Source organism: Oncorhynchus gorbuscha, linkage group LG10 (genome assembly GCF_021184085.1).
Source record: "Oncorhynchus gorbuscha isolate QuinsamMale2020 ecotype Even-year linkage group LG10, OgorEven_v1.0, whole genome shotgun sequence".
Lineage (NCBI taxonomy): Eukaryota > Metazoa > Chordata > Actinopteri > Salmoniformes > Salmonidae > Oncorhynchus > Oncorhynchus gorbuscha.
The window spans coordinates 39,326,718-39,345,232 of record NC_060182.1 but is presented as its reverse complement, the minus strand read 5'-3'; the positions used below and the strand labels follow the sequence as shown (position 1 = coordinate 39,345,232).

Here is an 18,515-nt window from a genome sequence, read left to right as displayed (position 1 = left end):
CCAGAGCTGACGAAAGTTAATTTCTCTACCATAAGCTGCCTCCAGTGTCATTTTAGAGAATTTGGCAGTATGTCCAAACGGCCTCACAACACAGACATGACTCAATGGCCACCTGCACGTTGGAGAAGTGTGCTCTTCACGGATTAGTCCCAGTTTCAACTGTACCGGGCAGATGGCAGACAACGTGTATGGCTTCTTGTGGGCGAGTGGTTTGCTGATTACAATTTTAACATTTCAAATTTGATGTCAACGTTGTGAACGGAGTACCCCACGGTGGCGATGGGGTTATGGTATGGGCAGGCATAAGCTACAGACAACGAACACAATTGCATTTTATCGATGGCAATTTGAATGCATTGAGACACCTTGACGGGATCCTGAGGCCCATAGTCCTGCCATTCATCCACCTGATCAACTCTATGTGAAGGAGATGTGTCGTGCGGCATGAGGCAAATGGAGGTCACACCAGATACGGACTGGTTCTGGTCCACAGCCCCAGCTTTTTTTTTTTAAGGTATCTGTGACCAACCAATACATCTCTGTATTCCCAGTCATGTGAAATCAATAGATTAGGGCCTAATTCAATTATTTAAAATTGACTGATGTTCTTATATGAAATCAGTCAAATCTTTGAAATGGTTGCATGTTGCATTTATATTTTTGTTCAGTGTAGATCTCGCTTACCTGATTGCAGCGATCACACTGGTAGGGCTTCTCTCCACTGTGAACTCTCTTGTGTCTGTCCAGGTGGTATCGCTGAATAAACCGCATGTCACACACGTCACACGCAAACGGCTTCTCCCCCCTAAACAACACAAAAGCACTGTTCAAAACTTAATGCTATAGATTGCATTTGATAGATGTGTACCTTTTGGGGGTGGGGGGGGGGGGGTTCTTTTATCATAGCTTTTTATTTTTTGTTACATTCTACACACAGCACCTTTTTTTACACAGTAGTTACATAGCAACATATATATAGTTATTTGATATACATTATTACATCTGGATAAATAGTACTTAAACACATCCAGTATACATTATACACTCAGTGGCTAGTTTATTAGTTACACCCTGTTCACAAAAATGGTTCACTCCTACAGACAGTGAGTCACGTGGCCGTGGCTTTCTACATAAAGCCATCAGACAGACAGAGGCATTCATCTACTGTTCGATTGAACGTAAGAATGGGCAAAACGAGTGACCCAAGCGACTTTGAGCGTGATATGATCGTCTGTGCCAGGCGCGACGGTTCCAGTATCTCAGAGACGGCCAGCCTCCTGAGGTTCACACACGACAGTGTCTAGGGTTGGCCAAAAAATGGTGTGACAAAACATCCAGTCAGCAGCATTCCTGTGGGCAGAAACAGCTTGTTGATGAGAGGTCGAAGGGGAATGGCAAGAATCGTGCAAGCTAACAGGCGGGCCACAGACAAATAACAGAGCAGTACAACAGTGGGGTGCAGAACAGCATCTCGGAACTCATCAGTCCTTGTTACGGATGAGCGAATGCAGCAGACGACCACACCGGGTTCCACTCCTATCAGCTAAAAACAAAAAGCAGCTCTAGTGAGCATGCAATCACCAACACTGGACAATTGAAGAGTGGAAAAACATTGCCTCGCCTGACAAATCCCAGTTTCTGTTGCTTCATGCTGATGGCAGAATGAGACCATGGCACAATCCATGCTGGTGTCTACTAGAAGTCAACAGATTAATCGGAATGGCCGATTATTTAGGGCCGATTTCAAGTTTTCATAGCAGGCGCCGATTTTGCCGATGTTTTATTTTTACACCTATATTTAATCTTTATTTAACTAGGCAAGTCAGTTAAGAACACATTCTTATTTTCAATGACTGCCTAGGAACGAGGCAGAATGACAGATCTTTACCTTGTCATTTCGGGGAATCCAATCTTGCAACCTTACAGTTAACTAGTTCAACGTTCTAACCCCCTGCCTCACAAGGAGCCTGCCTGTTATGCGAATGCAGTAAGCCAAGGTAAGTTGCTAGCTATAAAAATTAATGCCTTTCTTAAAATCAATACACAAGTATATATTTTTAAACCTGCATATTTAGCTAAAAGAAATCCAGGTTAGCAGGCAATATTAACCAGATGAAATTGTGTCACTTCTCTTGCGTTCATTGCACGCAGAGTCAGGGTATATGCAACAGTTTGGGCCGTATGGCTCTTTGCGAACTAATTTGCCAGAATTTTATGTAATTATGACATAACATTGAAGGTTGTGCAATGTAACAGGAATATTTAGACTCATGGATGCCACCCGTTAGATAAAATACGGAACGGAATAAACGTTTTGTTTTTGAGGTGATAGTTTCCGGATTTGACCTAAGGCTCATATTTCTGTGTGTTTATTATAGTTAAGTCTATGATTTGATATTTGATAGAGCAGTCTGACTGAGGGGTGGTAGGCAGCAGCTGCCTCATAATAGTCAAAGGTATATGGTTTAGAGAGAAATAGTCGATGCGTTAAAATTCCTGTAATAACTTGCGGCTGAACTTGAAAGGGGTTCCTTCGTTATTTTACCATCCATGTCCTCCGTAGACAATGTCTTGATCGACTTCAAATCAGGTCTGTGTTTCGTGCAGGCCTAAACCTCCTCGCCATTTTGAAACCCGTGTAAATCTCACTAGGCTAATGTAACGTTTGTCAAAATATTTTCATAAATCCACTCTACAAAAAAAAGTGTATCTTCGCATATATTTAGCCAATATTGATCAGAGTTACCTTGTCCTTTGGATATCTACATAGTTATAAAATTGTCAAGGTGGTGTGAGCCTACACAAAACACAGACCTTATTTGATGTGAATCTAAAAAATATCCTATGGAATAAATGAATGAATTTTGCTAGAAGGTGTCATGGGAATTATGACTCGCACTTTGGTAGTCAATTCTTACCATGTCCATTATTAAAATAGGATTTCCTGCATATAGAAATTACAGTTTTGTTTTCAACATTCAGCACAGGTAACTTAAACTCTATTTTTATTCAAACAGTTGAGAGTATTTGTCTCCTAAGAAGACTCTCCAGTATCATTGTCACTTCAGAGCTGTGTGTGTGTGTGTGTTTTTGTTTTACAGATGGCAGAGAAAAGCAGAGCACCAGTGTGGGGACTATTACATGGAATTGGCACCAGGGAAAGCAAGGTGTCTTATTTGTGATAAAGATGTAAGCATGGGGTCAGCAACGGCTAAATCAAACAATACCACCAACCTGTGGAATCACCTTAATAAGAACACCCATCCAAAAGCCCATATGTATTATATTAAGTTAAAATAAAAGTGTTCATTGGTCATTCAGTATTGTTGCAATTGTCATAATTACAAAAATGTGTGTGTATATATATATATATATATATATATATATATATATATATATATATATATAGGACCAAGGACCATATCACCTCCACCCTACCTGACACCCTAGACCCACTCCAATTTGCTTACCGCCCAAATAGGTCCACAGACGATGCAATCTCAACCACACTGCACACTGCCCTAACCCATCTGGACAAGAGGAATACCTATGTGAGAATGCTGTTCATCGACTACAGCTCGGCATTCAACACCATAGTACCCTCCAAGCTCGTCATCAAGCTCGAGACCCTGGGTCTCGACCCCGCCCTGTGCAACTGGGTACTGGACTTCCTGACGGGCCGCCCCCAGGTGGTGAGGGTAGGCAACAACATCTCCTCCCCGCTGATCCTCAACACGGGGGCCCCACAAGGGTGCGTTCTGAGCCCTCTCCTGTACTCCCTGTTCACCCACGACTGCGTGGCCACGCACGCCTCCAACTCAATCATCAAGTTTGCGGACGACACAACAGTGGTAGGCGTGATTACCAACAACGACGAGACGGCCTACAGGGAGGAGGTTAGGGCCCTCGGAGTGTGGTGTCAGGAAAATAACCTCACACTCAACGTCAACAAAACTAAGGAGATGATTGTGGACTTCAGGAAACAGCAGAGGGAACACCCCCCTATCCACATCGATGGAACAGTAGTGGAGAGGGTAGCAAGTTATGTTCCTCGGCATACACATCACAGACAAACTGAATTGGTCCACTCACACAGACAGCGTCGTGAAGAAGGAGGCTGAAGAAATTCGGCTTGTCACCAAAAGCACTCACAAACTTCTACAGATGCACAATCGAGAGCATCCTGGCGGGCTGTATCACCGCCTGGTACGGCAACTGCTCTGCCCTCAACCGTAAGGCTCTCCAGAGGGTAGTGAGGTCTGCACAACGCATCACCGGGGGCAAACTACCTGCCCTCCAGGACACCTACACCACCCAATGTTACAGGAAGGCCATAAAGATCATCAAGGACATCAACCACCCGAGCCACTGCCTGTTCACCCCGCTATCATCCAGAAGGCGAGGTCAGTACAGGTGCATCAAAGCTGGGACCGAGAGACTGAAAAACAGCTTCTATCTCAAGGCCATCAGACTGTTAAACAGCCACCACTAACATTGAGTGGCTGCTGCCAACACACTGACATTGACACTGACCCAACTCCAGCCACTTTAATAATGGGAATTGATGGGAAATGATGTAAATATATCACTAGCCACTTTAAACAATGCTATCTTATATAATGTTACTTACCCTACATTATTCATCTCATATGCATACGTATATACTGTACTCTATATCATCGACTGCATCCTTATGTAATACATGTATCACTAGCCACTTTAACTATGCCACCTTGTTTACTTTGTCTACATACTCATCTCATATGTATATACTGTACTCGATACCATCTACTGTATGCTGCCCCGTACCATCACTCATTCATATATCCTTATGTACATATTCTTTATACCCTTACACTGTGTATAAGACAGTAGTTTTGGAATTGTTAGTTAGATTACTTGTTGGTTATTACTGCATTGTCGGAACTAGAAGCACAAGCATTTCGCTACACTCGCATTAACATCTGCTAACCATGTGTATGTGACAAATAAAATTTGATTTATTTATACAATTTTTTTTTAAATCACCGGAATAATCGGTATCGGCGTTGAAAAATCATAAATCGGTCGACCTCTAGTGTCTACGGTACAGGCTGGTGGTGTAATTGTGTGGGGAATGTTTTCCTGGCACACGTTTGGTCCCTTGATACCAATTAAGCAAAGTTTCCATGCCCCAAAGAATTCAGGCTTTCCTGGAGGCAAAGGGCGGTCCGACCCGGTACTAGATGGGTGTACCTAATAAATTGGTCACTGAGTGTATATCGTTTTTCCAGTCATAACTATTATAGATCGTGGGCTTTTAAAAACCACCCCTTCGCGGTTCTCAGCCCACCCATCTCCCTAAAGCACCCTCTTGTGATTTCCATGTGCCATATATTTGTTTCAACTGTGCTGTGATGATTCACATAAGTTCTGAACCTTTCTAATCACATAGTATCCACAGATTACAAAATTAAAGATAAATAGTTTTACTGTTTCCACTAGCACTTAAAATTAGGGCCAAATTCGAGCTGGGTCGAGGGAACCCCGGGCCAGAGCAGCTCAGTTTCACGACTGGTCGGGCTGGTGACGCCGTTACTATGCAACCACTAAGCGGATCCCTGCGGGATGCTGACAACGTTTAGCTAACTCGTCTGGGCTTGTTGCTGTTAGCTAGTACATGGACAAGCAGTACTGTAGTTGTCAGAAATGACAGGAATTACCACCATAGCTGGATCCTTCATTTTTTTTTTAAAGGAAAAATAAAACATGTGCTTTTAATTGTGAGTCGTGCATGTTTCTCTACTTTTCTATGACTAGTGTTATAATTTAACACATTTTATGAGTATTCCTGAGCAAGGAAGGGGAAACGTAATGCGAAACAAACCTGTATGAGTGAGAATGTGCCGCTTCAGGTGGTAGCTACTTCGGGAATGCTCCATAGCAGTGCTCACAGATAAAGTTCTTCTGTACTTGTGAATTGTGATCATCACCGTTAATATCCATCTCCACCTGCTGAAAAAACACAATGAGTTCAAAATATTACAACTTGTCATATTATATACACACACAATTAGTGTAACGCCACAGCACACGCACACACTTCTGTCCTGCAATTGTATCCATCGTTGTAAATTCCATTTCCCCCACTCTCACATAAACACAACTTACCTCCACTTTCTCTCTCAGCTTGTTGGGTGTGGCTGATTTTCTGTGCTTCTTTTTTGTCGGTTGTGTATTCTGGCTGGCCTGCATATCTTTCTCATCCAGCAGCCTGGGTGCGTGACACGAGTGTCCATCCTTTCTAATAAACTATCGAGAGGAGAGACGGTTGATAATTCATATGTTTCTAATGTACCAGCCAAATTAGAGCTACTGCTTAGACGTGTGTTCTTTTTTTGTTGTTGTTGATAGATTTACTATAATTACATTCATATAATTTTAGATTAATTGCCAGATTAACCCCGCAATGTAAAGAGTCAAATAGCTTTCAAATATGCACATCCTTATATTCACTGCATTCCATTTTCTCTTATTTTTTCCCGTTCAGTTTTTCTATTTTTATCAAAATGACAATTATTTATAGAGAATCAACTAAATTGAATGTTCTGAGTCCATGGCAATGCATAGATCACAACGGAAGACAATTCTTTAGGTCTGGGAAAAAAATGAACATTTAGAGTTTTGGTGTAATTCCCCTTTACTTCAAGTGTGTACTTAGTGAGAGGGGAATGCTTTTTGGTAGCAATGTGTCTGTACTGCACATGCGAGTTTGCAAAACAAATGCCCACCAATTGATACAAATAATCAGTATAATATTGTCAGTTAGGCCTACTTTGCAGTTAACATTTAATTGAGAAAACATTTCTGTCTACCCACAAGACGGTTATCATAAGCATTGCTAACTGGCTATACAACGCGCGCATACACAAACAGGCAATGTTGCTGGAAATTAATCGCCAGATATTGTGTTATATTTGGAATTTTAAGCCAATTGTGGCTAACCAAGGGTGGGATGATGAAAATGTGGCTGTGATTGGATAGAATCTGGGAGCTTGCAGTGTTTGATACAGTATTTGTGAGATTTGTTTATGGCAGTTTGTGGTTGAACACATGAAAAATGTACTTTCAGCATTACATGTGTCTATTTCTCACCAGGGGTGGGCAGCTGACTCCCAAGGGCAGGACCATGTGGCTGTGGTGGGACTGGTGATTGTTGTGGTGTGATTGGTGAGACTGCTGCTGGTGGCTCTCAGGGTTGTTGATGTCCCTCTGGCCCTGGTCGTGCTGTGACATCTTCTTTTGTCCCCCAGACATGTTGTTGGCCTGCATCAGGGCCATGCTGGACAGCACCGCCTCACAGCCCAGCAACCCAGCCTGGAGGAACAACACAAACAGCAGTTCAGTTTGCCAGTAGTATGGTGGCCGAGGATTGTCATCAACTCAGACTGCAGGAACTACACAGGGCAAGCCGCAGCTCAGAGTCAGCATCAGGGTCAATGTCAGGGCCACAGTCTCACGCATAAAGGCTGACACGCAGGGATTGCAGATGGTCATCCACTGACCGTTTTCAGACTATTTTTGGCCTGGTCTGTCAGGTCTCTAATGGAAAGACTCAGAGAAAAAGTGAGGATGAGAGAAAGGCTTCAAGCCATTAATGTAATGGAATTGTGGCACAAAGACGAAAAACAAGAGACAAAATAAATAAAAACAAAAATGGAAAGAAGAAAGGAGAATTCAACTGACCCATTTCATGTGGTCTCGAACTGAGTTGTTGGGATGGTGTGTCATCGCCGGTGCGTGGATTGAATGCGTGTGTGTTTGGGTGTACAGGGGCGCATCAAGGGGGTTCACTCAGGATGAGGGGTGTGAGAAGACTACACCCACCCAAATCATCAGGTGGCAAAGCCTGGAAATAGAGGGTTATTGTGAGGCCAAATTATTTGACCATGACTACTGGTATTCAAATTCAGGCCTAATATACCTAATAGAGTGTAATTTGTTTAATTATTAGGGGTGCTCGGTAATTTCTCATCCATATATTTATATGTACATATTATTTTTCCATCCCTTTACTTAGATGTGTGTATTAGGTAGTTGTGGAATTGTTAGGTTAGATATTGCTGCAGTCAGAACTAGAAACACATGCATTTCGCCACACTCACATTATCTGCTAACCATGTGTGTGACCAATAAAATGTGATTTTATACATTTGGCATGGTCAACAAAGAAAGTCGATATCAGGCTTGGAGACAGCAGCCCCAATGGTTTAGTGTATGCCTCTTCTTCCCATGGAAAACAAACGATTATTGTCAAATATTGTTGCAATGATGACAGAAATAAAGCTGGTGGAGGACGATAAAACACATTCTGTTCATGAATATGATCTGGAAAAGGGGTTATGATTCATGCATGTGCAAGTTACTCAAGATACCGTTCAATATTGACCCAAGTATAGGCTAAATGATATGCAATCACATGTTAAGAGTCAAGTACAAAAACAAACAGGAAAGCATAGTTTACCCTATACACACAGTTGATCGATCATCGTGTGTTCCCTCTACTCTACAAACATGTACTCTAGTCTCCATACAAAGTGCCCGCTAAAGTTGCCTAGAAGTGAAGGGCTAAAGCTGCCTGGAAGTTGAATGGCTATCTACCTAGCTTGTTAGAGCTCACTTCAAATGCAGTATTATTCAGTGCCCTTAGACTGCACTGCTCTAGTTAACTACAATAATGTATGAATACTGAGCGAGCTCAACGTTACAGAAGGAGCTAGCTACCTAATTAGCAAGCTAAGTTAGCTGGCTAACGTTAGCTATTTAACCGTAGCGAGACATCTTCACTGAGTTTTCGAGGCCAAACACCAACACATAGCTATGGGGTAACGTTAGCTAAGACCATGAGTGAAAATATTGTTTGGTTAAATATTTTAAGAATTAGCGATCAATGCGGTAACTTATGGGGTAAAGCAAGGGTCTGCTTAGGTGAAGCTAGCGCAAGATGACTCACTGGTTGGGTACCCCCCTCAGACAACACAACAACAGCCATGCAGGGCGTGCGGGTTGAGCGCCGACTACAAACTGTCATAACTCTCATTGCCTTACAATTCGGGGAAATAACTTATGCATTGCAACTCTATGGTGGCTTTGTTGGGAATTACATTTTATAATGGGTTTACCTTAGGTTTGTTTGAGTTTTGCAGATTAATATTTCTTGTCGGAGTTCCAATTTTCTCAGTTTACAAACACAGGAAACTACACCGGAAGTGTTCCCCGGGGAGACCGTCCACATTATGAGTTTAATGACGCATGATATCGGCCATGATGGTAAGGGAAATATAGGGGGCTTGCTGTTTCGGCGGATTGTTGGAAGACCAGAGTCAGTCTGGTGGAAGTCCTCCAATCACCCACAGGGCTGGCTGCGTTTAGCTACCAGCGGACACTTCATAGGGATTACCTATGAGCTATCTAGCTAGTTACAGAAACTTAATGTTCATAACATATGTTATGGTATATACTACAGGTATATTGCTGGAATGTAGAGACAAATTAAAAGTTATCTTCACTGTCCAACTAAATACGTATTTAGTGAAGTGAAAACGTTTAATTTGTCTCTAAACTCCAGCATGTTTTACAGAACGTCACCTTTTATTTGAGGGTATTTTCTTACATATCTGTTTACCATTTAGAAATTAAAGCAATTATGTATCTGCCCCCCCCCCCCCAAGTTCACTTGTAGTATATTGCATTTAGTCAAAAGTTACTATTTGGTCCCATGTTCCTACTGCACTACATCAAGCTTGTGACTCTACAACCTTGTTGGATGCATTTGCAGTTTGTTTTGCTTGTGTTTCGGATTATGTTGTGTGAGAAAGTTACAGAGGCACAATGATAATAATAATAATATAATAATATTATTATTATATTATTATTATTTTGCTTGTGTTTCGGATTATGTTGTGTGAGAAAGTTACAGAGGCACAATGATCATATCCCCAAAACATGCTAACAGGGGAGGTTCAGAAACATGTTCTATTCTTGTTTACAATAAAAGTGACTCCAAAATGACTCAATACATTATTTACCATTAATTTCTATTGGGCACAAAATTGTCCGAAACACGACCAAAACAGACTGCAAATGCATCCAACAAGTTTGTAGAGTCACAAGCTCATCACTAAGCTAAGGTCCCTGGGACTGAAGACCACCTTCTGCAATCGTATCCTGGACTTCCTGACGGGCCACCCCCATGTGGTGAGGAAAGGCAATAACACTTCCGCCACGCTGACACTCAACACGGGAGCCCCTCAGGGGTGCGTGCTTAGGTCCCTCCTGTACTCCCTGTTTTTTTAAGTTTTTTTTAACCTTTATTTAACCAGGCAAGTCAGTTAAGAACAAATTCTTATTTTCAATGATGGCCTGGGAACTGCCTGTTCAGGGGCAGAACGACAGATTTGTACCTTGTCAGCTCGGGGGTTTGAACTCGCAACCTTCCGCAACCTTCCGGTTACTAGTCCAACGCTCTAACCACTAGGCTACGCTGCCGCCCCTGTTCACTCACGACTGCATATTTTCTACTCACTATATATAGTCATGTTATTTTCTATTCGCTATATATAGTCATGTTATTTTCTACTCGCCATATATAGTCATGTTAAGGAAGCATTTCACTGTTAGTCTACGAAGCATGTGACGAATCAAATGAAATTGTATTTGACAAGCTTGATGTAGTCATTGCGTGGTAGGAATATGTAACAGAATACTAAAAACGTTTTAACGAATTTAAAACACTATAAGTGAATTTGTCCAAATACTTATGACATCTTCAAATGGGGGGACCAGATGCAAAAAGTGCTTTCATTTCTAAACGGTAAAACAGACATGAATGAAAATGCCCTCAAATCTAAAATGCTGCAGTATAGTTTTAGCTTCACTGTCCAAATAAATACATAGGCAAGTGTACATGGTATGTATGGTGTATATGCATATATTGCTCTCTCCTACTGGCTAGTGTAGAGAGCCTGCGTGAGGAATCGTCCTGTTAAGGCATGGTAATCCACCCCTGCAAAGAGCTGATTGAAGAAACGCGGATGATCTGGAGAGAGAGATGCTCTTTACCTTATTTAGTGCGTGCATTCAGGACAGTTCTAAGTGATTGCCTACCAAAAATCAACTGTAACCAGAATCACACTCATCTCCTTCTGTCTATGTTTCCCTGTGGGGTTGGGGTAGCTCTGGTCTAGGGCGTTTGTGCGGCTTGCTTATTAGTGAAGGAAAGCTCAGCGATAGCAAACCGCCCTAACACCCTGGACCAGAGCTTGGGCTGGGGGGGGACTTACTGGTCTTGACGCTGTATTTGGCTACGTCCCATACTCTCTGCAGCAGCTGGTGCTGGGACTCCCCGTTCTCTCTCAGAGCAGCCAACTCCTCCGGTTCCCGACACTCACACACCTGTAGCCCGGGTATAACAAGCACAAGAAACCCCTGAAAATACAGCACTGGGTAGTGTGTAACTCCCGAGGTTTGATTGTAATGCAAACAATCAGGTGGGAAGATATCAATTAACTTACCGGTACTAGCCCAATGGCCAGTGGTTCCTAATTATTTTTTCTAAACTATTTTATAATTTCTGGGAAAAAGTTTAATAGAAACTTTAACCTTTAATGTCAATCACCTAAAAACGTGTAAACTCAAGAACCTATTTTACATAATCTAAGGTGTTTGTGTTGTGTCCCGCCATCAGTTGAGACACAACATGCTCTTGAATACAAGGTGGGTGTAATTGAAATAATATAAATATAGTTCATAGAATAGACCTGTAATTCAGACCACTGTAATTTAGCTGGTACACCATTGAAATGAAATCATGTTTTTATTCAAAAACAAAATATTTGAAGAAATACTACAATTGTTTGACAACACAGTAAGCTTTTAAATGATCTCAAACTCAACCATTTCTCTTTTCCAGTGATGAAGACATGGATGTCTCATGGTATGGTGGGGTATGCAAATTCGGTCAACTTTGATCATCTTTATGTTTTGGGATTCAGGTCCAAAAAGTCACTTTCTGACCACTTCACCCAAGGGCAAAAATGTATGGAAAGTTATTTTTAAATCAGAAAGGATGCTGTCAAAAAGGGATTGATTTCAAATGGACACAATGCAGGGAGGTTACAGTTTAGACAGAATCAGCTTTCAACAGACGGAGTCATTCTAAAGTGACTGCGTTGCCATGAACTATCAGTGCAGATGGTCGTTGTTAGACAGATAACCATATAAGGTGAAGATAGGATGTGAGACCTTCTCATTGATGTCTGTGCCCTTACACAGCACCTCCTCCATGAGGACTTTAAAAGCCCGGGTTAGGAAGTGCTGGCCCTCTCTGTGGTCCAGAAGTGGTTCATTCAGGCACAGCCGATCATTGGGGGAAGGTTATGTTAGTTATCCCATAGTCTAATGAAGGAAGATGATGAGAGTTGAATAGTGACGTGGCAATCAGATGACAGTATGACGCTAAAATACACACGCACACACAAATTGAAACCAAACACTCAATAATTGAAATCAAAAAGGTTTTTGCACTACTGGTCATTATTTTTATTTTACATCAAAATGTTCCGAAGGAAACATCAGTGTATCGTTGATATCGAGTCACAGGTTGAAAATCCTGCACAATACGGATGTACACCCTCGCCCCCATCAAACACAAACATTCCATATCACCTCGCTCCCAAACACTCAGATTCCTCCAGCTATTGCGAGAGGAACGCCATGCCAGGTTCCAGAATCTCACTAGTTGACGCATGGCTTAAAAAGCCTGTCTGTAAATGTGCATACCATAAAATATTGGTAAACAATTGAGCAAATGCATCCCATGACAATTGAATATGCAAATAGCACTTGATTTATACATCTGTACTCTGTAGTAATGTACTCGAAGAAAACGATTTCCAGAGAGCAACAGGATTCATTTGAATAAATCTCCTATGGCAATAAACATCTTAGACTGTGGCTGTTAAAATGGTTACAGAACAAACCATAAGATTAAGTTGTACAAAACATTTCAAACATACCTTGGAACTGGATATACAACACAGTAGGTCTATGTCGTAAATGGTCATCTGTGCAAATCTCAAAAACTTAAATTTTGTTCACAATGAACACCACATAGATAGCACCAGACCCTTAAGAATGAAGTCTACAGTACAAAGTCCATATTCTTACCATGCATGAAAATTCAGTGTTGAGCTTGACCATTTCATTACTAGGTTTATGGTTCAAGGGTGAGTAAAATTACCTGACCAGAGTGAAACAATAACTACATGAAATCACAAAGGTAATCAGTACACACAGTGGAATATATCATGTAATCTATTTTGAACATGGAAATAACACATGCAATCAGCAAAAAAGTATTAAACTGATGCTCCAGATACTCAACTAGTCTAAAGGACAGTTTTATTGCTTCTTTAATCAGAACAACAGTTTCCAGCTGTGCTAACAATTGCAAAAGGGTTTTCTAATGATCAATTAGCCTTTTAAAATGATAAACATGGATTAGCTAACAAAAAGTGCCATTGGACCACAGGAGTGATGGTTGCTGATAAAGGGCGTCTGTACGCCTATGTAGATATTCCATAAAGAAATCTGCCGTTTCCAGCTACAATAGTAATTTACAACCTTAACAATGTCTACACTGTATTTCTGGACAAATGGACAAAAGAATTGCGTTTCTATCAAAAACAAGGACATTTCTGAGTGACCCCAAACTTTTGAATGGTAGTGTATATATATATATTTTTACAAAGAAATAAGCAACAAAACAAGAGATGATGCAAAACAAAAGTATAAAAGATATTTGTAAAAAAGAAAAGAAAAAGAAGCTGACCTGGTAAAAAAATAAAAGTAAGACGAATTGTCACCCAGTCTGACCATGAGGATTTCCTCCTGGTATAATGGTAAAGACGTTGCGTTACCATGCAGAAGACCTGGGTTTTACATCCCACCGATAACAACCGTTTCCCACTAAACCTCAACCATGGAACACTAAAGTCTGAAGCCAAGCACCGTGGTAAATCCCTGCAGTGGAAATTATGCAATAGTAGCTAAGGGTTAGTAGTAAGGCCAGACTGCTACGGGTCTAAGATGGGGTCCAGGAGAAAGTCTATGCTGTCTGGCGGCAGGGCCCAGTCGTCCTGGCTGAGCAGGGAGTGGAGATTGGCCGCCGTGGCCTCCTGCCGTTTCAGTGTGCTCCAGTAGCGCAGCATGGCGAACACACGGTCCACATGGCTGTGTGGATAGTCCTCCAGGATCTGATCCAGCTTGACAGAGGGGATGTCTAGGGCCCCTGTACCAATTGCCCTCCAGGAGCGACCGATATTTCGCGCCACACGCATCAGATCCTTCTCCACCACCATCTTAGAGCCTGTTCAGCAACAGAAGGGTCCAAAACGAAACACCAGACAGACTGTCACTAGACAGTCAACATTATAACGTTTTGAGTTCAATTATACCCTATATTCCCTTGTTTCAAGAGGGTCAACTCACCATCCTTGCATGTCTGTTTAGCGGGTAGGTTCTCTTCGGACTCAAATGTTTGTCCTCTCTTTCTGCTAACTTCATTTCCCCCTAGAAAAAAAAAAAAACATTATTTAAAAATGGCATCATTTTTCAGTACAGTAAATATGGTAATATAGAGGGGCGACACCATTTGTTTTTCGCCAGACAGGGTGAGAGAAAAGAGATCTGTTCTTCACCTGCAGCTCTTTGATCATTCACTGGCAGTTCCTTGAGGAACAGAAGGTTGGGAAACGTATCCTGCATTTCTTTGCCCGTCAGGAGCTGCAGAAGCTGCTCTGCAGCAGTGGGTCCTTTGTTGATCACATGGTCCAGAAGGTCCTGGGCCTGTTTTGATGGGTCAGTGAGGGCTTTGACCTGCTTGTACTCATGCCGGGCCAGTAGGCTGAGGGAGTCTGCATGCTGCAGCACAAAGGCAGGGTCTGCACTTAGAGTATCGATCAACTTGGGCTTCAGACGACGCAGTACCTGCTGGGCGCCACCTAGGGGTTCTTCTTCAGCCATGATCAGCTAGCTATCCCCTTCTATCGCTGGACCTGACAAAATGGTGCATTACAGGATCTGTCATTAAATCTGCAAATGAAAGCTGTTATGCAAACTGGCATTCATTCTCATCGAATGTAGGCCTGTAGTTTGATTGAATTAAATTGGAAACTTATAGTCAAAGTTAAATACTTAGAGATTGTGTCTTCATTACTTGTGTTATTATACTGAACAAAAATATAAACCCAACATGTTTCATGAACTGAAATAAAAGCGGACAGAAATGACACGTGTTTACATCCCTGTGAGGGAGCATTTCTCCATGACCAAAATAATTCATCCACATAACAGGTGTGGCATATCAAGAAGCTGATTAAACAGCATGAGCATCACACAGGTGCTGGGGACAATAAAAGGCCACTAAAATGTGCAGTTGTGTCACAACACAATGTCTGAAGTTGAGGTCGCGTGCAATTGGCATACTGACTACAGGAATGTCCACCAGAACTGCTGCCAGAGAATTGAATGTTCAATTCTCTACCATAAACCTCCTGCCTTGTTTTAGAGAATTAGGCAGTACGTCCAACCGGCCTCGCAACCACAGACCACATGTAATCACGCCAGCCCAGGACCTCCACATCCAGCTTCTTGACATGCGGGATCATCTTAGACCAGCCACACGAACAGCTGACAAAATTGAGGAGTATTTCTGTCTGTAATAAATACCTTGTGTTGTGAAAAAGACATTCTAATTGGCTGGGCCTGGTTCCCCACTCGGAGGCCCTGGCTCCCAAGTGGGTGGGCCTATGCCCTCCCAGGCCCACATCCATGCTGTCATGTGTAATACATAGATTAAGGCAGAACATATTTAAATTGACTGATTTCTTTATATGAACTCAGTAAAATCGTTTTAATTGTTTATATTTCTGTTCAGTATATTTATTCCTGTGTTATCATTTTTCTACTTTCACTTTGTCCTCTGCATTGTTGGGAAGGGAAGTACGCGTTTCATTGTGTGTCTACACCTGTTGTTTACGAAGCATGTGACAATTAAAATGTTATTTGAAGTTGTCGACTATGGTGCGTTTGGTTGCCTGATTTGCATACTGCTAATTTGGCCAGGTAAACATTTGAACGTGACGATATGATAATGGTAGCCTACTTTTTTTGGCTTTAAATTAAGATGACACTTTTTTCATGGATCGAGTTAGATTTTCAAGCATTTACTGATTTCAGCTCCCAAATTACTTCCGCGCCCAAAAATTAGCCTGCAATTACACACATTGTTCTGTGTAATTGTGGGCTATTATTTGGGTGCAGGTGCTAGTCAGAACTAGGAAACTCGGAAATATCCAACTTGGTAACTGCTTGAACAGGGCACTTGTATAACTACAACCAGCTGGCAAGTCAGAAATGTCCATGTTCTGAGTAACATTTGAATGCGTCTAGTCGGCTAACGTTACTCATCGAAAAGACTCGAAATGCCCATATCTAAATAATGAAGAGTTTTGTTGATGTCTGTAAGCAGGAAGTCGCCCCACTATCTTTAACTCGAGCTAAATGCATTTTTAACGCACAGAACCAAAACATCATGAGCTGAACGTTTTATTTTATCATGATAAAATTGTATGCAACTTCTTACCAGAAACGTTTGTAAACACCAGAAGCCTCTTCTTCTTCTGTGGGTTTGATGGCGGGCAACAACCCAAAAGGGTCTATTGTCGCCACCAACTGGACGGGTTGAAACCAAAATAAGGTAAAAAGAAAACCCATACGTGATAGGGAAACTAACCTCATCCACCCAAATAAAAATAGTACATTAACAAAACAAAACTCCTACTTCTTCCTTCAATTCTCCATATCTCCCTTCTCAGGCTCTAGGGCCGTGTGACAATATTCCATGTAACTTTCAGCCCCTGCAACCGCTCTGCCGCTTCCACAATGATTTCTATCTTCCTGGACCTTCTCGCCACCTTTGCAGTACCATTTATCACCATAGCTATAAAGGCCACAAAATCCACCTTCACTTTTTAAATGTCAAGGATCCTGCTGGTGAAAGGAAACCCCTGCAGTGAAGGGCTATCTACCACCATGAACTCATCAAGTGCCCCATTCACACCATCAACCCTTTTAACAGCATACGATATGCTCTGAATAGCCCTGACTTTGGCCACCTCATTCTCTTTCATTTTTATTTTTATTTTTTTATTTCACCTTTATTTAACCAGGTAGGCTAGTGGAGAACAAGTTCTCATTTGCAACTGCGACCTGGCCAAGATAAAGCATAGCAGTGTGAACAGACAACACAGAGTTACACATGGAGTAAACAATTAACAAGTCAATAACACAGTAGAAAAAAAGGGGAGTCTATATACATTGTGTGCAAAAGGCATGAGGAGGTAGGCGAATAATTACAATTTTGCAGATTAACACTGGAGTGATAAATGATCAGATGGTCATGTGCAGGTAGAGATATTGGTGTGCAAAAGAGCAGAAAAGTAAATAAATAAAAACAGTATGGGGATGAGGTAGGTAAAAATGGGTGGGCAATTTACCGATAGACTATGTACAGCTGCAGCGATCGGTTAGCTGCTCAGATAGCAGATGTTTGAAGTTGGTGAAGGAGATAAAAGTCTCCAACTTCAGCGATTTTTGCAATTCGTTCCAGTCACAGGCAGCAGAGAACTGGAAAGAAAGGCGGCCAAATGAGGTGTTGGCTTTAGGGATGATCAGTGAGATACACCTGCTGGAGCGCGTGCTACGGATGGGTGCTGCCATCGTGACCAGTGAACTGAGATAAGGCGGAGCTTTACCTAGCATGGACTTGTAGATGACCTGGAGCCAGTGGGTCTGGCGACGGATATGTAGCGAGGGCCAGCTGACTTGAGCATACAGGTCGCAGTCTTGGGTGGTATAAGGTGCTTTAGTGACAAAACGGATGCCACTGTGATAAACTGCATCCAGTTTGCTGAGTAGAGTATTGGAAGCTATTTTGTAGATGACATCGCCGAAGTCGAGGATTGGTAGGATAGTCAGTTTTACTAGGGTAAGTTTGGCGGCGTGAGTGAAGGAGGCTTTGTTGCGGAATAGAAAGCCGACTCTAGATTTGATTTTCGATTGGAGATGTTTGATATGAGTCTGGAAGGAGAATTTACAGTCTAGCCAGACACCTAGGTACTTATAGATGTCCACATATTCAAGGTCGGAACCATCCAGGGTGGTGATGCTGGTCAGGCGTGCGGGTGCAGGCAGCGAACGTTTGAAAAGCATGCATTTGGTTTTACTAGCGTTTAAGAGCAGTTGGAGGCCACGGAAGGAGTGTCATTGAGTGTCAGGAGTGTCACACAACATCATTGATTTATACAGAGAAAAGAGTCGGCCCGAGGATTGAACCCTGTGGCACCCCCATAGAGACTGCCAGAGGACTGGACAGCATGCCCTCCGATTTGACACACTGAACTCGGTCTGCAAAG

The 18,515-nt window shown here is 42.1% G+C and overlaps 1 protein-coding gene across 2 annotated transcripts in view; it reads right to left on the bottom strand.

Moving 5' to 3' along the window:
* Nucleotides 1–12,555: 12,555 nt before the first annotated feature.
* zgc:174906 (uncharacterized protein LOC571548 homolog) overlaps nt 12,556–18,515 on the bottom strand; it is a 19,406-nt gene continuing 13,446 nt past the window's right edge. Inside the window, exons 1-4 of one of the 2 annotated variants that reach the window (XM_046366031.1) lie at nt 16,685–17,109; nt 14,739–15,095; nt 14,530–14,610; nt 12,556–14,407 (exon numbers count right to left, since the gene is read on the bottom strand). In XM_046366031.1, the coding sequence (XP_046221987.1) occupies nt 14,115–14,407; nt 14,530–14,610; nt 14,739–15,063 (699 nt within the window). In that variant the 5' untranslated portion in view covers nt 15,064–15,095; nt 16,685–17,109 and the 3' untranslated portion in view covers nt 12,556–14,114. Of the gene's footprint in view, nt 14,408–14,529; nt 14,611–14,738; nt 15,096–16,684; nt 17,110–18,515 lie in introns of those variants that run through there. The other variant, XM_046366032.1, reaches the window with a different exon arrangement.